Here is a 23,788-nt window from a genome sequence, read left to right as displayed (position 1 = left end):
CCTCTTCCTTCACCACATTCTCCCCTGCCTTGACTCTCCCCTGCACTGGCTCCTTCTCAAAGAAAACATTGTTTTACTGTGGCCTCCTTCAGTCACCAGCCCACCTTGCTCCTCCTACACCCCCCGTGGTGTGTGACCACCATCTCCCCTTCCCTTTGCCTTCTTAACAATTATTCCAGAGCAATTCAGCTTCTACCAAGCTCCTTATTCCACCAAACCTCACAAAGTCATTGATGGCATTGGCGCAGTCATCCAACAGTTACAAAAAGACTCTCCCATGTAACACACACTTCCTAGTATTATCTGTACAAGTCTCAAGGGTAAGCACAAAACTTTCAAGATAACATGCATTCCAGGTATTGGCAAGCATGGGGAGGAACTGGGGCTCTCGCACAAAGCTAGAAATCCTTCTACCATAAACACACACATGCTTCTGTTCACTGCAGCACTACTCACAATAGCAAAGACATGGAACCAACCTACATGTCCATCAATGACAGATCAGATAAGAAAATGTGGTACACACCAGAGATCAACATATTAAAAAAAAAAGAAAAGGTGGTGCATATAGGCTATGGAATACTATGCAGCCACACAAAAAAATAAGATAATGTCCTTTGTGGGAACATGGAGGCCATTATCCTTAGCAAACTAACACAGGAACAGAAAACCAAACACCGTATGTTCTCACTTATAAGTGGGACCTAAATAAAGAGAACATGCAAACACAAAGAAGGGAACAACACACACTGGGGCCTACTTGAGGGTAGACGGTGGGAGGAGGGAGAGGATCTGAAAAAAAAAGCTATTGGGTACTAGACTTAATACCTGGCTGACAAAACAATCTGTACACAAACTGCTGTGACATGAGTTCACCTATATAACAACCTGCACATCCGAAAAAAAAAAGCTATTGGGTACTAGGCTTAATACCTGGCTGACAAAACAATCTGTACACAAACCGCTGTGACATGAGTTCACCTATATAACAAACCTGCACATGTACCCCTAAACCTAAAATAAAAGTTGTTTTAATATGAAAAAATAAAATAAAATAAGAAGGGTGTGGCGGTATCTCCTAGAGCTGAACATTTGTATTCTCTATCTCCCAGCAATTCCACTCTTAGGAATCAACACCAGAGACATATTAGATACATGTTCCCGAAAAGACATGTGAGCTATGGTCCCAGCACTTTGGGAGGCTGAGGCGGGCGGATCGCAAGGTCAGGAGATCGAGACCATCCTTGCTAACACGGTAAAACCCCGTCTCTACTAAAACTACAAGAAAATTAGCCAAGCGTGGTGGCAGGCACCTGTAGTTCCAGCTACTTGGGAGGCTGAGGCAGGAAAATGGCATGAACTCGGGAGGCAGAGCTTGCAGTGAACCGAGATCGCGCCACTGCACTCCAACCTGGGCAACACAGCAAGACTCCGTCTCCAAAAAAAAAAAAAGAAAAGACATGTGAGAGAATATTCCCTGCAGCACAATTTTAATAGCCTAAATGCTGGAAACCACCCAAATGTCCATCAGCAGGTGAGGTAACTGCGGTCCAAGGGGGTGAATGAACATGGCTACTAGAGCAGCATGGATGAAGCTCACAGACAATGCTGAGCGAGAGAAACCAAAAGCAAAAGTACGGTCACACAACCCTGGACATCAGGAAAGCAGCTTCCTGGGGAGGGGTGGGCAGCGACTGGGGGCACAGAAGATCTTCAGGGCGGGGCTGTTCTGTTTCTGGATCTGGTTGTGAGAGTGTTCACTTTGTGGCAACTCATCCAGCAATTAAGATGCTCTGGGCATCCTTAGGCAACATAGTTGCTTAGGGACATTTAAGTGAGACTCTTCTTTGCAACCAAAAGAACCTGACTAAAACAAATATCTTGATTTCAAAACAAAAAAAGTAAACAGAACTTTAAGTATCTCCCTTATTTTTTATTTATTTATTATTATTTTTTTTTCGGAGACGTAGTCTTGCTGTGTTGCCCAGGCTGAAGTGCAGTGGCGCAACCTCGGCTCACAACAACCTCTGCCTCCCAGGTTCAAGCGAGTCTCCAACCTCCGCCTCCCAGGTTCAAGAGATTCTCCAACCTCCGCCTCCCGGGTTCAAGCAATTCTCCAGCCTCAGCCTCCAAAGCAGCTGGGACTACAGGTGGCCGCCACCACACCCGGCTAATTTTTGTATTTTTAGTAGAGACGGGGTTTCACTATGTTGGCCAGGGTGTTCTCGAACTCCTGACCTCGTGATCCACCCACCTCAGCCTCCTCAGCTATGATGGCACCACTGCACTCCAGCCTGTTGGAGAGCAAGGCCCCGTCTCAAAAAAAAAACTCTTAGGGAAAACATTCATGCCTGCTGACCCAGTAAAAACACATCTTGGTGAAAAGAGCTGTGTGTATGAAGTAAAAGGCTGCACAGTGGTTCTCTGGAGCCGGAGCCCTGAGGCCAAACTGTGGGTCTGACCCAGGCTCTGCCAGCTCCCAAGCCAGACCAGCAACAGACCAGAAACCATGGAAATGGCCCACTATTGATGCAGGATGGTAGCCCACCTGATGAAGCCACATGTGCCAACATGAAGCATCTTCAGGACATTGGCAACAAGGCAGGTGACGGTCACACCTAGCTGAAAACTAAATCTGGACCTTAGCAAGTACTTACAGAAAATGCAGGAAAAATCTGATTTAACTTTTTGACAGTACTTTTGTTTTGATATATCTTTAAACTGCTTGTCCAATCAACTTTGTTTTTTGTTTTGAGACAGAGTCTTGCTCTGCTGCCCAGGCTGGAGTGCAGTGGCACAATCTCGGCTCACTGCAACCTCTGCCTCCCAGGTTCAAGCGATTCTCCTGCCTAGGCCTCCTGAGTAGCTGGGATTACAGGTGTGCACCACCACGCCCAGGTAATTTCTGTATTTTTAGTAGAGATGGGGTTTCGCCATGTTGGCCAGGCTGGTCTCGAACTCCTGATCTCAAGTGATCCACCCACCTCAGCCTCCCAAAGTGCTGGGATTATAGGCATGAGCCACTACTCCCAGCCTTGTCTGATCTACTTTTAAGGATAAAACAAAAAGCTCTCCAAGAAAACATCAAACTAAAAGAAGCTCACTGTGTACTGGGGAGGCTGTCATGACCACCCAGCCCCCAAGCAGGGGAGTGAGGGGAAGCAGGGGTAAACGAGGGCCAGACACTGAGGGGCATAAGATTAGCCATCGTTTTAGGCAACAATTTCAACATACCCCACCAAAACATTCCGTAAGTTTTCACAAGCAAACACATGTTCTTTGGCTTTCCAAATGCCTGGTGTATCTTGTTTTTCTCTTCTACATCCAGCTAGGAGGCTGCGTGTCACCCTGCATCCTCCTGCACCCAAGCAGTCACCAAGGGTCTCAATTCTGCTTCCAGGGGCTCTTGGGGCTGCAGGGCCTGTCACTCCCAGCCCAAGCCGCCACCAGATCCTCATCTCCTCCTACTCTCAAGAGACTCCCCACCCCACACCATGCTCCTCCCTAACACACACATATACTCACAAATACACACGCACTGACACATAAATATATACGCATAAACATGTACACACATATATACATACAAACACACATGCATACACATAAGCACATGTACACAATCACACATACACACAGACTCACACACGCACACATTCACATACATACTTACATATATACAGTCTTTCACACATACATATTCACAAATACAGTCACACACAAACACACGTACACACTCAGACACATATACACATTCTCACACACCCCAGTCTGCAGCCACAGGGATCTTTGTAAAATGCCATCCGGGTGCGGTGGCTCATATCTATAATCCCAGCACTTTGGAGGCTGAGGTGGTGAATCACTCGAGCCCAGGAGTTCAAGACCAGCCTGGGCAACATGTGAAACCCTGTTTCTACAAAAAAACACAAAAATTAGCCAGGCATGGTGGCACATGCCTGTAGTCCCAGCTACTCGGAAGGCTGAGGCAGGAGAATCACCCGAGACCAGGGAGGTCGAGGCTGCAGTAAGCGGTGACTGTGCCACTGCACTCCAGCCTGAGTGACACAGTGAGATCCTGTCTCAAAAAAATTAAAAATAAAAATAAAATAAAATGCCATTCTGGGGCTGGGCACGGTGGCTCACGCCTGTAATCCTAGCACTTTGGGAGGCCAAGGCTGACGGATCACGAGGTCAGGAGTTCGAGACCAGCCTGGCCAATATGGTGAAACCCCATCTCTACTAAATATATATATATATATATATATATATATATATATATATATATAATTAGCCGGGTGTGGTGGCATGTGCCTGTAATCACAGCTACTCAGGAGGCTGAGGCAGGAGAATTGCTTGAACCCGGGAGGCGGAGGTTGCAGTGAGCCGAGATCACGCCACTGCACTCCAGCCTGGGCGACAGTGAGACTCCGTTTCAAAAATAAAATAAAATGCCATTCTGAACATGTCACCACCCTGCTTTAAAAGCTTTCTTACTTGTCCTTAAGATAAAATCCAAATTCCTGTGGCTTTATAAGCCGGTTAGGATCTGTCCTGTCCAGCCTCCCGGCTCACAGATCTCTCAGTTCTTCTCTTCTCAGGGTCTCTGCTCCCTTCCTTGACTCAACAAACAGTTATTGATCACCTATTGACTGCCAGTCGCCCCGGGAACAGCCTCGGACTCAGAAGTGAACACAGAGTCCCTGTTCTCTATACAACATCCTAGTGGGGAGACAAAACAAACACGTAGCCAAGTGCTGGGGAGTGGCAGTGTGGGAAGGGAATGACAGGCACAGAGCACCGGGCGGGCATGAGGCGGCTCCCACAGCATGAGGGAAGGCCCCTCACAGGAGGCCCCCAACGGCATTTCCCTGAAGACACCGCTCACTCACCTCCCAGCTCCTGCACGTCCCCGTTCCTCCGGCTGAACCTTCCACCCTCTCCCTTCCATTCTGTTTCAGCTACTGGCTTAGAGCTCCCACCTCCAGAAGGCCTTTCTCCGTCCGGCCCATCCAGCCACCACCACCTCACACCCTGCCTCCTGCACTGCCATCCATCTGCCCTGATAGACTGGAAAACGCCTTCAGTGCAGGAATTACTCCCCACGGTATCTGCAGCACTTAGCCCAGTGCCCAGCACAGAGAAGGGGCTTGATGATAGTAGCTGAATGATTAAATTCTATAAATCAGTCATTTGTGAATTCACTATCCATCCTCCGCCCTGCTTCCCCAATCACTCCACCTGAGCACACAGATCTTCGTCTCAGCCACCATGGACTCCATAGCCCATCCAGCTAGGGGCTCAGCCAAGTCTCTGGTGCAGAACAGACAACACCTCAATGGCCAGCAGCAGAATTCCTGAAATCGCTACCTTGTTACTCAAGGGCAGATCATGGCTGCACTGAGCTTTTTACTCAGCTGCGTGTAAGGATGTTGTTTTTCTCTAAGATGTAAATTCCTACAGGCCCATGACCATGTCTTGCATCCCCTTCACCCCATGCATCCAACGTGCAGTGCCATCTACGTAAAACAACAGTGATTGCCCACAAAACACTGACTAGTGCTGACACTGATTTTCAGACAGCATGAGCCGATTGCTCAGATAGCTGGGGTCTGTGCATTTCACCATATGTAACGTTTACCTCAGAAAACAATGAAGTCAACCTCTTGTAGCATTTGCTTTCCCAAGTGGTCAGGGTTTGCCACTCTGAGGCTCCCTTCTGTGCATTCCAGCTTTGAGCCCATGATTAAATGGGACAATGGAGCTGGTTTCCCATGGCTGGGGAGGGAGTGGTAGCAGGCAAAGTGGGAAGGGCAGAACACATCATGGTGAGGAGCTGGACTGCAGCTCTCTCTACACATCCATGGTTCCAGCATACACAGAGAAACAGAGGTAAACAAGACACAGACAGCGCCATCCTCTCTCTCCTGCTCAGAGGGCCAACCAACAGGAGACGCATGCCACACCAACGGCAAAGCACACAGCCCAACTCTAAATGCACATGTTCTTGGCTTCTCAATGCCATTCGCCACTAACAGGAACCAGGCTTCTTGGAGAAAAGGTTAATTCCAGGACTGGGGCAGGGAGGGCACAGAGTGAGCTTGGGCCCTCTGGTTGTGCTGGAAAGTCAGGACGTGCTCCTAAACAGGTATGGCAAAAGGGCAGCATCAGTCAGGAGGCGGCCACTCAGCAAGAAAGGGCTTGATGGTAATGGATCAAATGAGCATGACAGTACTGGGACAAGGCACTGTCGTGTGTTCCTGATGGGATTCACTGACAAAGGCGCATCATTACCCAAAATGCCCCATCTCAGTGTGAATATGAGGAAAGACTAGGGAGCTCAAATTCAGGACATTCAACAACATACAAGGCCAAAAAATGCAGAGACAGAAAGCAGAACAGCAGTTACCAAGGGCTGGGGAAGGGGAATGGGGAGTTGGTGTTTAATGGAGACAGTTTCAGTCTGGGAAGATGGAAAGCTTCTGGAGATGGCTGCTGGTGGCGGCTGCGGGTGGCGGCTGCACAAGCATGTGGGTGTGCTTGCTGCCACTGAACTGTGTGCTGAAAGACGGTCGAGATGGTAAATTCACAGTTAAAAAAAATCAAGGTCAAGAAAGTCTAAAACAGACTGAGAGACTCCTTTAGATTAAGGTAGGCTACACAGATGCAACTACCAAATGCAACGCGTGATCCTGGGTGATGGGCGGGGCATAATGAGGACATTGCTGGGCAGGCAGCAACACCTGCCCTTCTGAACTACAGAGGGCCGGGAGCACATATCCATGATACATGTCCTGACTCTCACAACTGCACTGTGCTCACGTAAGAAAATGGCCTCCTCTAAGGAGACAGACACAGTGTTTAGGAGTAGAAGGGGGACAGCATCTCCAGCTCAGTCTGAATATGTAAATGGAGGGTGACAGTAAACAAGGCGAGATGTAAACAATCTGGGAACCTGGGCAAAGGCTATAGGGAAGCTCATGATACTATTCTTACAGGTTTTCCGTCAGTTTGAAATTACATCAACATTTTAAAATACAAAAAGTACTAGTCAAGAACAATAAACACACCTGAAAAATATACCGACAGCTGGGTAAAATTCAAACTTGTTATCAGCGACTGTCTCCTCTTCCGCTGTTTCCTGTTCTGCCTCTAAAGGCATGAAAATTCTCTGCAGTCACACCTACCAATATGCGACAAGTTTAAGGGTTTCGGGGGTTTTTTTGAGACAGGGTCTAGCTCTGTCACCCAGGCTGGAGGACAGTGACACGATCATAGCTCACTGCAGCCTTGACCTCCCTGACTCAAACCATCCCCTTGACTCAGCCATCCAAGTACTTGGGACCAAAGGCACATGCCACCATGCCCGGCTAATTTTTTGTATTTTTTGTAGAGACAGAGTTTCACCACATTGCCCAGTCTGGTCTCAAACTCCTGAGCTCAAATGATCCAAGTGCCTCAGCCTCCCAAAGTGCTGGGATTACAGGCATGAGCCACTGCGCCCAGCCTAGAACACAGTTAAAGCATTGATTTACAATGCCAAGTATTTACTGGAATGGCATTTTCCATATATTTATGTATTTATTAATTATTATTTTTTGAGACAGAGTCTCGCTCTGTCGCCCAAGCTGGAGTGCAGTGGCACGATCTCGGCTTGCTGCAACCTCTGCCTCCCGGGTTCAAGTGATTCTCCTGCCTCAGCCTCCTGAGTAGCTGGGATTACAGGCATCTGCCACCATGCCCAGCTGATTTTTGGATTTTTAGTAGAAACAGGGTTTCACCATGTTGGCCAGGCTGGTCTCAAACTCCTGACCTCAAGTGATCTGCCCTCCTCAGCCTCTCAAAGTGCTGGGATTACAGGCGTGAGCCACTGTGCCTGGCCATTTTCCATATGTTTAGACTTAGAAAAAGGCAGCAAACTTCAGCTCTCCTGAAACAAGTATTGTAGATGACCAAAATATCTTTTTATTTTTGTATTTATTGATTTATTGAGTTAGTGATTTATTTTGAGACAAAGTCTCATTCTGTCGCCCAGGCTAGAATGCAGTGGCATGATCTTGGCTCACTGCAACCTCCACCTCCCGGGTTCAAGCGATTCTCATACCTCAGCCTCCCAAGTAGCTGGGATAACAGGCATCCACCACCACACCTAATTTTTAAATTTTTGGTAGAGATGGGTGTTTCACCATGTTGACCAGGCTGGTCTTGAACTCCCTTCCTCAAGTGATCCTCCCACCTTAGCCTTCAAAATTCCTTTTTAAAGTCATTTGAATAAGAGGAGGATAGACTCAGAAACCTGGAGGACACCTCCTATGTGTAATCCACATGCTATCTTGTTGAAACTCTAGCTCTAGAACTCCACAGGGTGATAATGAGGAGGACATGTTCTTACCCATCTCAAGACTCTTCCACAGCTCTTCAGAACGGAACAATGAGACAGAGTTTCACTCTGTCACCCAGGCTGAAGTGCAGTGGCAAGATCTTGGCTTACTGCAACCTCCACCTCCCGAGTTCAAGCGATTCTCCTGCCTCAGCCTCCCAAGTAGCTGAGATTACAGGCACCCTCCACCATGCCCGGCTCATTTTTTGTTATTTTTAGTAGAGACGGGGTTTCGCCACGTTGGGCAGGCTGGTCTCGAACTCCTGACCTCAGGTGATCCACCCACCTCGGCCTCCCAAAGTGCTGGGATTACAGGCGTGAGCCACCGTGCCCGGCCAGCATGTTTTAAGTTTTTTTGTCTTTTTTTTAATCTAGGTAGATGGTCTCTTTGTGACTCCTGAAACTCACATGAGACTCACTAGTGAAAAGTATATCCACTTCAAGAGCAAATAAAAAGAGCGGAACTGTACCAGCCAGCCAGTCCACACTACACCCACAAACTCCACCCACTGGAACCCATCCACTTCACATTCTATTTCTACCTTCTTCAAATCAGTAGGATCCATGCTCTATCATTCACTCCTACTGCAGCTGCCTCTTTTGTGGCTCCCAAGGTTTCTTTTTTTGCTGTTTTATTGAAACAGGGTCTCACTCTATTACTCAGCGCAATCATAGCTTACTACTGCAGCCTCAACCTCCCAGGCTCAAGTAATCCTCCCACCTCAGCCTCCTGAGTTGCTGGGACCACAGGGGTGCACCACCATGTCCGGCTTATTTTTTACTTTTTGTAGAGACAGGGCCTCACTTTGTTGCTTAGGTTGGTCTCAAATTCCTGGGCTCAGCATGTAGTTGGTAATGCGGAGCTGCCCCAGGAGCCCAGCTACGGAATTGTTGTGTATAAATTTGTGTTTAGAAAGATCTTATTGTCTGTGGATGGAGTAGAGGGATTGGAGAGGTGAGACAGAATTCTGGAGAAATAGGAGGCCCTGATGGTGGCTATGTAGCCGCAAGTAAGGCCACTGCCCTTACAATCACACAAGCGCTCATGTGAGTCTCGGGAACCACAAAGAAAGTATCTACCCAGACTTAAAAAAAAAAAATTTTTAGATCCTCCCAGTTCAGCCTCCCAAAGTGCTGGAATTACAAATGTGAGCCACCACGCCCGGCCCCCGGGGTTTCTCACCTGGATTAGCACAACTCCTCTCCACTTGGTGCCCCCACCTCCAGTCTCGCCCCTCTCCAATCGCCCCACTCCATCCATAGCCAATAAGGTATTTCAAAACACAAATTTATGCACAACAACTCCCCAACTGGAATCCTGGGGCAGCTCCTCATCACCAACTACATGAAGTCACTGGCTGCTGGGAGTTTAATGCTGGTCAATGTGAATGATTTCTTTCATAAATGCAGTTCAATGCAAATGATTTACTTATTTAATATTAAATCAAGATGCTCCCAGTAATAATGTCATTCTCACCTGTAATTACTATAATTGATACCTATACTTGTGTATTATAATTTGGTCCTACCGTGTCTGTCAGTCTGTCTAGGCAGCAGGGTCCTGGAGAGACAGGACACTTCTTGTGAGCTGTCCACCTTGGCTGAACCTCTGGCCGCCTCCTCCTTGCCAGACAGAGTGGACGTTCCTCCAGACAGACTGGGTGTTCCTCCACTCCCAGCACAAGAGCTACTGGGTGGGCGGTGGTGCATCTCCCTCTGGACACACACTAGAAATTTGGAGCAATAGAAGGCCCTGATGGGGGCTACGTGGCCACATGTAAGGCCACTGCCCTCACAATCACACAGGCTCTTCACAAACATCCTCCCAGCTCCAAGTCCAGAGACCTCAACAGTTCCTTAGGCAGGGAGAATGGAAAGAGGGCAACAGATTAGGGCCTTTAGGTTTCTTATCTAATTTCACTTCAAGGCCCTGCCTGACATTTCTGACCAGCCACCTGATATCCTCAAGCCCTTCTTCTTGACTTAAGGATGAGGCCCACTTTCTTTTAACTACACTAATAACTCTCAAACACCTGGCAGCAGGGCCCCTTTACGATCTTAAAGTTTCCTGAAGACCCTCAAAGAGCTTTTTTCTGAGTTTCATTTATCAACATTTTCAGTATTGAAGGTTAAAACAGAAAGAAAAACATAATTGATACATTTATGAATTCATTTAAAAATCAAACTTACTATATGTTCAAATAAATAACATTTCTACAAATAACTATATTTTCAAAAATTGTCAGTTATCTTGTCACTTGTCTCAGGTGGCTTTTTTTAGATTTTTGCAAATCTCTTTAATATCTGGCTTCATAGAAGACAACTGGATTCTCATTTTTTTTTTTTTTTTTTTGAGATGGAGTCTCACTCTGTTGCCCAGGCTGGAGTGCAGTGGTGCAATCTCGGCTCACTGCAAGCTCCATCTCCCGGGTTCACGCATTTCTCCTGCCTCAGCCTACCAAGTAGCTGGGACTACAGGCGCCCGCCACCACACCCGGCTAATTTTTGGTATTTTTTAGTAGAGACGGGGTTTCACCATGTTAGCCAGGACGGTCTCTATCTCCTGACCTTGTGATCTGCCTGCCTCAGCTTCCCAAAGTGCTGGGATTACAGGCGTGAGCCACCGTGCCCGGCCTTGGATTCTCATTTTTGTTGCCACATTCAATTGGTTGAAATACACTGTTTTGGTTGAAGTATGTGAGAAAAATCCGGCCTCACAAAGATACATGATGGCAGGAGTATCAGAATATCCAAATAATTGAGAATATTATTATTTGATATTACAACAAAACTGAGTAAGTGGTAGTTTCTTAAAGATCTGTTGCAATCTATTTGAATAAAATATTTAAACTCTCACTATAGGCAACATAGTGAGACCCCATCCCTACAAAAAATCCAAAAAAAAAAATCTAGGCATGGTGACTGACATCTGTAGTCCCAGCTACTCAGGAGGCTGAGGCAGGAAGATCACTTGAGCCCAGGAGGTCAAGGATGCAGTGAACTGTGAAACAAACAAGTAACAACAACAAAAACACATACACGCACACAATAGAACATCAAGCAGGGTGTGGTGGCTGACCTCTGCAAACCCAGCACTTTAGGAGGCCAAGGCAGGTGGATCACCTGAAGTCAGGAGTTCGAGACCAGCATGGCCAATATGGCAAAACCCCGTCTCTACTAAAAATATAAAAATTAGCCAGGCGTGGTGGCAGGCACATGTAATCCCAACTACTCAGGAGGCTGAGGCAGGAGAATTGCTTGAACCTGGGAGGTGGAGGTTGCAGTGAGCCGAGATCACGCCACTGCACTCCAACCTGGGCAACAGGGCAAGATTCCGTCTTAAAAAAAAAGAAAAAAAAAAAAAACACCTATCCACTGGTGAACTTTTTATACCCTATTACATTAAAATCCACTGGTCTAACATTGAATGGATCTTTTACCTATGGATGATTTTGTAATATCATGGATTGGTCATCTGGAAATATTGGTTCACTGAATTATGCAGATGTTCCAAATGTGGGCACATTTCATTCTACAACATTAATTCCATTCATTAACATCACTATGGATCTCACCAGAAACATCTTTAAGTCTTGGGAAGCTGCCAAGCTCACAGCAGCAGATACAAGTTTTCCAAAACCAATTTTCACTTGAAGGTTCAAATTTCATGACTGGCAACAAATACTGTCAGTTGTATTCCTTGAAGTGACAGCTCACTGAGTTCATTTTCAAAAACACATCTGCCAAGTACACAGGCCTGAACATCCAGAGGCGGACACAGGCCTGAACATCCAGAGGCGGCCTGTCGGTGATTCCTTTGGGATGTGCTGTGTCCATGAAGGCAGCAGATGCTCCTCCTCCAGGCAGCCACTGGGCTTTGCCTGCAGGAGAAGGAGCAAAACACACAGTCCGAAAAAGATGTGTGCTTAAATAGTCAAGATTTAGTAAAAGTCATCATTTTCACTGCTTTATTAGCAAGGACATTCTCTCCATGTGCATGGCAAAGAAATCAGGAACTAGTGGTACAGCTTGGCACCACTGTCTTGATTCATCACTTTTGCACTATCAGTGCAGATATCAACAGAGTGGAAAAGGCCAATAGTGTTCCATTATTATGAAAACAGTTTTGACCTTGTGGATCCCTGCAAGGGTCTAGGGGAAACCCCAGTGCACAGGGCACATGCTGTGAGCAGACTGAGTATCATTCTCTGTCTGCTGAATGTTGGTCTGCTGGTCTGCTATTTTAGACCCCGTGACCTCTTAACATAAATTTTTCAGTTGAGACATTATGATACAGTTTTGTTTTATTTTGAACTAAACTTTGTTTCTCCCTCTGGACAGATTCCACTTCCTCTCACTGCTAGCCATGTTACTTATGTAACTTTAGGTAAGCCATTCAATTAAAACCTCAGTTACCTCATCAGTAACATGGAGATAATGATCCCTAGGTAATTTATGGTGCTGTTGAGCCTTAAAGATAAGGTACGTGGAAGCCCTTTGTAAACTATCCATTTTGTATCCGTATAGTTTTGTTGAATCCCTACTATGTGCCAAGCACTGTCCTATGGACTAGCATAGACTAGACTACGTCCTTGCTTTATGATGAAAAGCTCACATCTCCAGGAGGAAGTAGAGAGAAAAATATCAGAGAAATAAAGAGCCATCATGAGGGATTATGAGTGACAGGGTGGCTGCTTCAGATGGGGTGATGGTGGGCCTCTCTGAGGAAGGGACCTAGATGCTAAGTATGAACGACAAGAAGGAGCCAGGTGTGCAAAGATCAGAGAGAAAAGCATTCCGGGAGTTTCTATCTAAGAAGCAGAAAAGGCAGGCAGAGGCCAAATCATGAAGGCTTTGTGAACCAGCAAGAGGAGTCTGACTTCTACTTTAAGCACAGAGGAAGCCAATGGAGACCACCAGTAAGGAAGTAATAGAATCTGATTCACACTTTCAAAAAATCCCTCTGGCCAGGTGTGATGGCTCACGCCTGTAATCCAGCACTCTGGGAGGCCAAGGTGGGAGGATCACTTGAGCTCAGGAGTTCAAGACCAGCCTGGCCAACATGGTGAAACTGCATCTCTACTAAAAATACAAAAAATTAGCCGAGCATGATGTCATGCACTGGTAGTCTCAGCTACTAGGGAGGTTGAGGCACGAGAATCTCTTGAACTCAGGAGGCGGAGGTTGCAGTGAGCCAAGATCACACCACTGCACTCCAGCCTGAGCGACAAGGAGACTCCATTTCAAAATAAATAAAAATAAAAATAAAAGATCCCTCTGACTGCTATGTGAAATACTGGTTGTAGGGCAAGAATGGACATAGGGAGACCAGTTGGGACACAAATGGAGTGTCCAGACAAGAGATGATGGCTGCCTGGACTGGGGCTGCATCAGTGGAGACAAAATGAAGCAGGCCAATGTAAGACATGCTTTGGAAGTAAGGCTGATGGGTTCTAATGAATTGGATGGGGCAATAAAGAGAGGGAGAGGAAAGAATTAAGGATAAACTCTAAACTTACAGCTTGAACAACTGAGTGGATGGTGGTTGTGGCAAGTGGTGATGGAGAAAACTAAGAAAAAGCAGGCAGTAGGCATCTGAGACAGAAATTTCAGGCCAGATCAGAACTAAAGATTGGGGGTTTAAGCATCACTGGCATGTAGACAGTATTTAAAATCATGGGCCGCAATGAGATCTGCTAGGGAGGGGCACACCCACAACAGAGAATGGGGTCCAAGATCAATTCCTGGGGTGCCCCTGCATTTAGGTGTCAGGTAGCAAAGGAGTCTGAGAAGGAACAACTAGTGACCTAAGAGGAAAATCCGAGTTTTGTGAAGACACAGAAGCAAGTGAGGAAAGAGCTTTATAAAGAGGCCATGGTCCACATTGTGGAATGCTGCTGAGAGATGAAGTAAGAACAGAGAAGGACAGAGAAGAGAACTTTAGATTTAGCAACAAACCGGGTCCATATGGAGAGCAGTCTCAGGGGAGTAGAACAGGGCGCAGTTGGAATGTGGACAGGACGCAAGGTGAGGAAAGCAGAGGGGGTAGTGTAGATTATCAAGGATCACTATTACCCTTGCTGAAAAGACCGCATAAACCTTTGGCAGTCCAAGTATAAGCTGAACAGATCTACTCTGCTTCCTCCATGACCTATGCAAACTATGGCTACAGAGCAATGCAACTGAGTCTAGAGAATGGTTTACAAAATAGCCTTCTTCATCTTACCGTTTCATCCCCTATACATGTAGACATAGCATGCCTGTCGGTGGTCCTACACATGCATGGAAATAGTGTGTCTGACAATGACCCCACATGTGTACACAGAATGTGTCTGCCAGGGGTGCTACATGCATGTAGACAGTGTGTCTGTCAGTCTATATGTGTGTAGACATAGCATGTCTGTCAACACTTTCAGAGCAATAGCTCTCAAGCATCCCTGATTCCATCCCACATATTCCAGGCAAAAGAGTCATCTGAGACTAGTTATCCCCACTGTCCACTTTCCAGTAGGAAAATGAACTCTGTGATAACTATAAAGTATCACAGTTAGACCAGGCGCTGTGGCTCACACCTGTAATCTCAGCACTTTGGCAGGCCGAGGCGGGTGGATCACCTGAGGTCAGGAGTTTGAGACCAGCCTGGCCAACATGGTGAAACCCCGTCTCTAATAAAAATACAAAAAAAATTAGCCAGGCGTGGTGGCAGGCGCCTGTAATCCCAGCTACTCGGGAGGCTGAGGCAGCAGAATCGCTTGAACCCAAGAGGCGGAGGTTGCAGTGAGCCAAAAACACAAATAGGGGAGATATATACATATCCATTTTAGCCAAAGGTCTGTGAATGATTCATTTTGAACTACAATTCATACATGTCTAGTTATTTGAAAACTGCAAACTAAAAACACTATGGATACATGTATGCCTCATTCACTATACATACTAGAATTAACCAAACAACAAACTAACAATAATAATTTTAAACTAACAGTAACTTAGAAATTAAAATGTGGTAAAAGTGGCATTTGAAAACCAAGACTGATTCAAAACAAAGATGGTAGGAATCCCAACTGAGAGCGGACATGGGCTGTAGCTCTGGAAGGATGTCGAGTGTTGAGTGGCAAAAAAAACTTCTTGGGAGTCATCAGTCAGTCAACTTTGGTAAAGATGTCAATTTTAGGAATCTGTAGCAAGGCTACTAAATAGGATGTCAGTAAGTAATCATTAATATACGTATAAAATAAAAGTGTATGGAATTGCACATTAATCACAAGAAGAAGCAAAATCTCAGCTTGCATTTAGGACAGTCAATGGCCACCAGGAAGTAGTTGATGTAGCTCCTAGCACAGAACAACCACACACACACATTTCACTTTACAAACATGCTGCTCCACCAGACTGGAGGCCACCTCCAGCACAGTGGGACAGTGTGGCCTGGAGGCCTGGGTAACAGAGATTCTTACGTAGGTAACGCACTGATCAAAAAACACCCCAGGGCCAAGCGCTGTGGCTCACACCTGTAATCCCAGCACTTTGGGAGGCTGAGGCTGGTGGATGACCTGAGGTTAGGAGTTCAAGACCAGCCTGGCCAACATGGTGACACCCCATCTCTACTAAAAATACAAAAAAATTAGCCGGGTGCCTGTAACCCCAGCTACTTGGGAGGCTGAGGCAGGAGAATAGCTTGATCCTGGGAGGCGGAGGTTGCAGTGAGCCAAGACCACACCACTGCACTCCAGCCTGGGCAACAAGAACAAAACTCCATCTCAAAAAAAAAAAAACAAAACAAAACAAAACACCCCAGGCTGAGCATGTTGGCTCACGCCTGTAATCCTAGCATTTTTGGAGGCCAAGGCAGGAGGATTGCTTGAGCCCAGGAGTTCAAGACCAGCCTGGGCAACATAGTGAGACTCCCCAACCCCAGGCATAGTGGCGCACACTTATAGTCTCAGCTACTGGGGAGGCTGAGGTGGGAGGATCACTTGGGCCCAGCAGGTCGAGGCTGCAGTGAGCCGTGTGATCTCACCACTGTACTCCAGCCTGGATGACAGAGCAAGACCCTGTCTCAAAAAAAAAAAAAAAAAGAAAGAAACAGAAAAACACTCCACAAATGGGGTTTGTTCAGCCTGCAGTCTGCAGTGTTGGACTACAATGTGTCTGGTAATATATCTGAATCAGTACGAATATTCACATTAAAAAAAAAAAGTTTGCTGGCTTCTCAAAGACAGAGAGGCCTGGCCAAGGCCCAGTTGCCCCTTCAGTTATGGCATCAGGGAGCCCCTGTTCTCACCCTCCAGAAACTGTCACACACACTGTGTCAAATGTCAGCTGCCATTTATCTTTATCTTTGAACCTATGCTATTATTCTTCTTAAATGTGGCCTGTTTCATTCTCTTATGCTACCTTCCCACTATTAGTATCATTTGAGTTTGCAACTTCTGTCCTATAGGGTGTGTGATACAGTCCCTCAAGGTCTGACCTGAGGGGAGAGATGACAAGATTCCAAACTCCCACAAACTCAACTGAAGATGTTAGCTGCTGATTTTCTCCACTGAAAAACATGATACAGCAAACTTTCTCCCCAGCTCCTTTCTAAGCAGCAATCTCAGTAGTCACTAAGAGTCACAGAACTTTTGTTTCTCTTAACAACCTGTGAAAAGGTTATTAGGGAATGTTGATCATTCACAAATTAATGTTTTAATTAAAAGGTCAAACATACACTCATTAATCAGTTTCAAAGAGTCGGAACATAGATTTAGGACAGCAGAGGGAACCACATTTCATAAGAACAAAAAAAAAACTGCCCTCCACACAGAATTTTTAAAAAAAGTCTTTTCATATATGTATAGCAACCACAAAAGCTTTTAACTATATAATTAGTACTAAAGATATCCTAAGATAGAATTTATACAAACTCCCCCAATGACTAACTTATTTAACTCCTTTAACTGCTTTTGGATGAAACAAATTTTCCTAACCGTTTAGAAGTAAGCCAAATCAGTAACTAAAGTACTCGTTACTACTGACTGACTGACTAGAGTCACCAGAAGTTTTATTTATTTATTTATTTATTTTTGAGACAGAGTCTCAGTCTGTCTCCTGGGCTGGAGTGCAATGGCGCGATCTCGGCTCACTGCACCCTCTGCCTCCCAGGTTCAAGCGATTCTCCAGCCTCAGCTTCTCAAGTAGCTGGGATTACAGGCACCTGCCACCAAGCCCGGCTAATTTTTGTATTTTTAGTAGAGACAGGGTTTCACCATGTTGGCCGGGCTGGTCTCAAACTCCTGACCTCAGGTGATCCGCCCGCCTCGGCCTCCCAAAGTGCTGGGATTACAGGCATGAGCCACCGCGCCTAGCCCAGAAGTGTAATCTTATATATATTCAACATCATATACTAAAAAACAATAATATTCCATAAACATATACATAAGACTAGAGGAAATCAAACATTGTAACACCAACTTCCTCTTTCATACCACTGAAACGTACAAATAAAAGCAGCCTGGAGGGAGAAAATAACTTACAAAAAGACAAATTATAAGTGTGCATAGATGAGAAGCGGTACCACTCTTTTGCTTTTGAGACCAGGAAATAGATGGTGTTTTATGAAGGACAAATTCAACAAAATTCGGCTGTTTTCTTTCCTACCAGCTGCTTGTGAGTCACTCTCCACACTCCAACACCATGTGGACACCCTAAAACCTGCACCCAAGTCTCAACGCCTCATATCCTAACTCACGATTAAAGAAATCCTGTCTCCAAGTTACAGTAACAGGACACTACGTAAAAGGAGGAAAGTCTAGCTTCAAGAGAAATTGTTTAGAAGACCAGAATGAAGTTCACTGTAACTTTAAAATAACTTTGCACTAATGTGTTACTAGTTGAACATTTTCCAGTAATCTCGTTTCCTAGCATAGCATATCAGACTTCTGCACTTCACCCAGCTTGGATATTTTAAAAAGTAGACTAATCATGTGGGTATAAGCATTATATCGCACGTTGTCCTTCCTCTAAGTGTTAACAGGACTAAGTAGTATGCCAAAGTGCATGTAAATACTCGCAATGCTGTATCTTCAAATTTGCTTAACTTTTATTATCTGAATTAGAACTTAGTTGGAATTGAATTAACACTACCCAGTGAGTAACGACTAACCGATACGGCCTTTTCCATTTTCAACCAAAAACTGCAGTCTGAAATGGCTTTTGCTTTCTAGTTGACTTACAACGTGTGGCTGGGGGGAAACGTCGGCGCTTTCCCAAGGACACTTTTCGGGCTGTAAACTTTCTTTGTTGGAGAAACTACCAAGTTCAAGGGGTGCCTTCGGAATCCACTTACCCGATCCTTCATCCTCCAGCTCTGAGCTAAGGATTTGGAGCCTTCAATTTTCTCACAGTGCCTCTTTTTCATAAAAGCCAAAGGTAGGTTCCAGTCTGTAAGATCAGCCTCATCTTCCTCCCCCAGGCCCAGAAGAGGCGATTGCAGCATTTCGGACTCCATCAGTGGGGGAGGGGGTGGGGGAGTTCTTGGCAGCAAGCGCTCGAGAACCTCCAGCCTTAAAAACTAGCGTGTACCAGAATTGGTGAAATAAGAAACAAAAACGGGAAATCGAAAACCAAATGGATAGAGTGCGGAGACCCTTACTCAGGCAAAAAGTCTGAGATCCTTATCTCTAACTCTGAGCGGGAAGTGGGCAGGTGGGGGCCGCTAGGAAATGGGGCAACCCAAGAAGCTCCGCAGACACACACCACCCCAGGTCCCAAGCCACTGGCTGCTCCTGAGGCTGTACGTTTCCAGAGGGGCTGCGAGGGGAGCTGCCAAAAGCGTAAGAGACTTCAGGCCTCACGATGACCCTGCTCTCGGCCTCCAATGCCTCAGCTGTTCCGAGGACAGGCAGGCCGCTCTTGGTGCCGGTTCGCCCACTGGGCCGACTGGGCTGAGGTCTCCGGCCAAGGGATCGGGTTCAAAGGGCCCTGGGTCTCCTCCAGCCACTCTCAGCCCTGCGGGTCCCGCACTCGTCTGAGCTGCTGCACCCAAAGCCAGAACCGGCCCATCGTGCTCGCCCGCACCCGGTTCCTCAACCTCAGGTCCGCGCGGCCTGGCTGGTCCTGGCCTTCAGCCCCGAGGCTCTCTCCTGCCTGAGAACGAGTCCTGAGAAACGGGCGACACGGAACCACGGAGGAAACGGACAATGTGGGCTTATTGGGTCAGGGGAGCTTTGCCCTCTGGTTTGGAGCTACAGTGAAACTCATCTCATCAGCACATCAAGGAGGACGCCATATTGCCAGGACCCAGAATGCACCGCGGCCTACGGCGTGGCCGACAGACCAAACCTCCTCAGAGCGTTCTCGCCGCGCCACCCAGCATGCAGCGAAGGAAAAGGAGTCCCCGACCTCGTTACCTCGGTTACCATAATTCCGTTTTCCCCAGTTAATCGCCATTTGTTCAGTAGAGGCGTGTTATTAAAGTCAATCCTACAAATGAAACTGTCGGTTTAATTTATTTTTTCAAAAACATTGTTATTATAAATGAAGTTACATGCTCCTGAAATTAAAGGAAGCAACCACCTTGTTTCTTCCAGATTTTGAAAAAGCGGCAAAAGCTTCACTGATAATATTAGAAAATATTAAAAAACACTGATAATATTAGAAAATATAGTACTTTTTTTTGGAGTGTAGTATTCTCCAGCGTCAATCAGATTTTCTCTTTAATTTTTTCATAGAGAACCAAGTGAAAGGCCGGGCGCAGTGGCTCACGCCTGTAATCCCAGCACTTTGGGAGGCCGAGGCGGGCAGATCACGAGGTCAAGGGATCGAGATCAGCCTGGCCAACATGGTGAAACCCCGTCTCTACTAAAAATACACAAACTAGCTGGGCGTGGTGGCGCACGCCTGTAATCCCAGCTACTCGGGAGGCTGAGGCAGGAGAATCGCTTGAATCCAGGAGGCGGAGGTTGCAGTGAGCCGAGATCATGCCACTGCACTCCAGCCTGGGAGACAGAGCAAGACTCTTCAGATGAAGAAGAGTCTGAAGCAACAAAAGAAGAGAAGAGTCTGAAGCAAGATTTGATGAAAAAAATTTCATCGAATACAATTTTTTGTTTAATCTGTTTCGTTTTCTGAGCAGTTTATCCTTTTTAAATTCTTTTTCCCATTTCTTGGTAGTAGTAGTTTATTCTTATTTTGATATAGCTTCACGTGCAGACATCTAAAACTACATTTCTGTGCGTGGAGGCAAGCCTCTTGTGTGACTTTCTCTTTTTCAATTCAGGAAATTTGGCTCATTTACAATGTATAGAGAACTGTGTAAGGTGGACTATAAAACCAAATGTAGGCCGAGCACCGTGGCTCACGCCTATAATCCTAGCCCTTTGGGAAGCCGAGGAGGGTGGATCACGAGTTCAGGAGTTCGAGACCAGCCTGGCCAACATGGTGAAACCCCGTCTCTAATAAAAATACAAAAATTAGCTGGGCGTGGTGGCATGCATCTGTAGTCTCAGTTGCTCGGGAGGCTGAGGCAGGAGAATGGCTGGAACCTGGGAGGCAGAGGTTGCAGTGAGCCGAGATTACACCACTGCACTCCAGCCTGGGTGACAGAGTGAGACTCCGTCTCAAAAATAAATAAATAAACGAGGCCAAGAGTGGTGGTGCACACCTGTAATCCTAGCACTTTGGGAGGCTGAGGTGGGTGGATCATGAGGTCAGGAGTTCAAGACCAGCCTGACCAAGATGCTCTTGATCTCTCAGGATGGTTTTCCTGGGCTTAGACACATGTGGCCATCCATATCGAAATCTTGATGGCATTTGTGTTCCTTTCAAAATGAGAATGAAGATTACAATCCCAGACCTTTCTCACCCAGCACAAAGCAAGCCTTTAATAAAGGCTCTAGGATTAAATCATTGTCATTCCGCACATTCGTTTGGTTATTACATCCCACGGAGCCAATTCTCCTATTGAAACTCAGGGCACCCTCTGTGTTGGCAGAGACTATCCTCACAATCACCAGCAGAGGCTTCAGGGATGCAGGGTCTTAGGAAGACCCTGTTCTCATCTGAAGGCAACAAAATAACTCCTGTCCTCTGCCTTGTCACCTTGCTCCCCGCCTCCGGTGGCTGTAGACAGCTACATTCCAGCGGCTGTTGCAGGAAGTCACAGTTACAGAAAAGCAGCAACGCTAAACCCATTCATCCCCAACTAGCTCTGTGACCTGGGAAAGCCCACTGAATCTGTGTGCGACTCAGTTTCCTCACCTAGAACGTGTGTGACCTTGGGAAATCCATTTTTCTTATCTGAAATTCTAAGTGAAGGTGTCAGTGAGCATGTTGAAGTCCAAACCCACCAGGTGGTCAGAATCGCCCAGGAAACTAAAAATCAGGATGCCCAGCTTCCACCCCAGAGCCCCAGATCAGGGAGCAGGGAAACTGGGATTCAGAATCTGCATTTTTTTTGCAGGTTTTACAGTTTTATTTAAACACAAAACATGCACATGAGCTGTCTACTCATTTTCTTCTCTGCGCAGCCTGGCATGGGGGTCAGTGACTCTGACGGCCAGCTGGGCAGCTCTTTCCACGGTGGCTTCACGGTTCCTGGAGGAAACACTGTGAGCGATCTCAGCACAGGGAGAGTTGTTGCACATCAGCAGCACTTCCAGCTCCTTGATGTTGTAGACCATGAACTTCCGGAAGCCAATGGGCAGCATGTGCTTTGTTTTTTTGTTGCTCCCATAACCAATGTTGGGCATCAAGATCTGGCCCTCGAACCTTCTACCAACCCTGTTGTCAATACCTCTGGGTTTCCACCAGTTAGGCTTAATCGTGACACATCGGTCTGACTGGTGCCAGTTGATCTTCTTGGTTCTCTTTTTGATGATCTTGGGCTTCACAAGGAGTCTGAGGGTGGCCATGATGCCAAGGAGGAGATGGCTGCCACCTCCATAGGCAGCGCCAAGGAAGAGAGCCAGAATCTGAATTCTTAAATCAGGTCACTCTGATGACAGTTCACAGCCGGGCAGACTTGGAGGTCTTAGAAAATATTTACTCTAAAGTCTCCTGCAGTGATTCAGTTCAGGTCCCATATTGGGCCCTCAATCAATATCTGTGGCAAATGAATGAATACTGTGAAGTAAATGTCCAAACTTCCGTCTGACAAAGTAGAAAGAGACTCACCCTCTCCTCAAAACAGCAGAACAAAACACACACTCTACTGTTTAACAGATGTGACCCCAAGCCAGGGGGCCACTTGAGGTCCCGGTCCTGGACTGAGGAGGAAGACACACACACATCCTATGGTCCCCAACCTGCCGCCATTTCCTGCGGATTTCAGCAAAGCCTCTGCCCTCCTCTGCCTTCGGTCTCCACATCTGTGACATGAGGAACTTGGAGAAGGCGAATTTCTAAGGATCTTTCCAGTTTGAAATTCTGTGATTCATGTAAAGACCAGAAAGGGGCTTGTGACTGCCCAGCTCTCACCGTGAAGGTTCAAGGATGGGCTCGAATCATTTTATGGCATCTTGACATTTAAAAGAAACCTCGTTCTAGTATGTCATGGGTGATTCTCTTCAAGTCCCAGCCAAGCATTTGGAAGTGGCTCTAGGTTTTTGAAAGGCAGTGAGCATCTGTGAGTAATGGCAGGCTGGAAATTCAAGGGCTGACTTGTCTCACCTGGGTGATTCCATGACTGTGGCATGTGGTGGGCTGGCCACTTGGGGCTGCAGTTCCAATTTCCAATGTCTCCAGTTCTTCACAAGCAAGGACATCTATTGTCCACAGAGCCTCTAAATAAGATACTTTTTTTTTTTTTTTTGAGACAGAGTCTTGCTCTTGTCGCCCAGGCTGGAGTGCAATGGCGCCATCTGCAACCTCCTCCCGGGTTCAAGCAATTCTCCTGCGTCAACCTCCCGAGTAGCTGGGATTATAGGTGCCCGCAACCACACCTGGCTAATTTTTGTATTTTTAGTAGAGATGGGGTTTCACCATGTTGGCCAGGCTGGTCTTGAACTCCTGACCTCAGGCAATCCGCCCGTCTTGGCCTCCCAAAGTGCTGGGATTACAGGCATGAGCCACCGTGTCCCCAGCTAAAATACTTCAATCTTAAAAACAAATGTTAGGAATCTCAGAAAACACACAAACCTGGTTTGATTCAAGCTATGAAAACGGTCATGACCAGCCTGGGCAACATAGTGAGACCCTGTCTCCACCAAAAAAAAAAAAAATTTAATATTTATACCTGTGGTCCCAGCTACTTGTGAGGCTGAAGCAGGAATTTGAGCCCAGGAATTTGAGGCTTCAGTGAGCTATGATTGCACCACGGCACTCCAGCCTAGTCAGTAGACCAAGACCCCATCTTAATTAAAAAAAAAAATACAGAAATAAAAAAAGAAAGTGGGGGAGGGTGTTGGCAACAACCTGCTCTATGAGTCT

The 23,788-nt window shown here is 46.5% G+C and overlaps 2 protein-coding genes across 6 annotated transcripts in view; both read right to left on the bottom strand.

Annotated features, from left to right (window-relative positions):
• The window catches only part of RPTOR (regulatory associated protein of MTOR complex 1), a 420,015-nt gene extending 400,277 nt beyond the window's left edge, over nt 1-19,738 (bottom strand). The window contains exon 1 of one of the 5 annotated variants that reach the window (XM_055241781.2): nt 18,708-19,738. In XM_055241781.2, coding sequence (XP_055097756.1) covers nt 18,708-18,869 — 162 coding nt within the window. In that variant the 5' untranslated portion in view covers nt 18,870-19,738. The remainder of the gene's footprint in view (nt 1-18,707) is intronic. The other 4 variants (XM_055241783.2, XM_055241782.2, XM_055241784.2 and 1 more) reach the window with 4 other exon arrangements.
• A 2,126-nt stretch (nt 19,739-21,864) lies between these two features.
• On the bottom strand, nt 21,865-22,290 carry LOC129462099 (large ribosomal subunit protein eL32-like). The gene has a single exon (XM_055241794.2). It carries the CDS (start codon nt 22,270-22,272, stop codon nt 21,865-21,867), a length of 408 nt encoding a protein of 135 aa, XP_055097769.1. The 5' UTR covers nt 22,273-22,290.
• Nucleotides 22,291-23,788: the final 1,498 nt, after the last annotated feature.

Source organism: Symphalangus syndactylus, chromosome 14 (genome assembly GCF_028878055.3).
Source record: "Symphalangus syndactylus isolate Jambi chromosome 14, NHGRI_mSymSyn1-v2.1_pri, whole genome shotgun sequence".
Taxonomy (NCBI): domain Eukaryota; kingdom Metazoa; phylum Chordata; class Mammalia; order Primates; family Hylobatidae; genus Symphalangus; species Symphalangus syndactylus.
Note: the sequence above shows the minus strand (reverse complement) of the source record. Positions and strands in the feature narration are given on the sequence as shown.

What these genes read in the sequence shown, in the direction of transcription:
- LOC129462099 (XM_055241794.2), bottom strand. Translation starts at nt 22,272, where the DNA reads ATGGCCACCCTCAGACTCCTTGTGAAGCCCAAGATCATCAAAAAGAGA.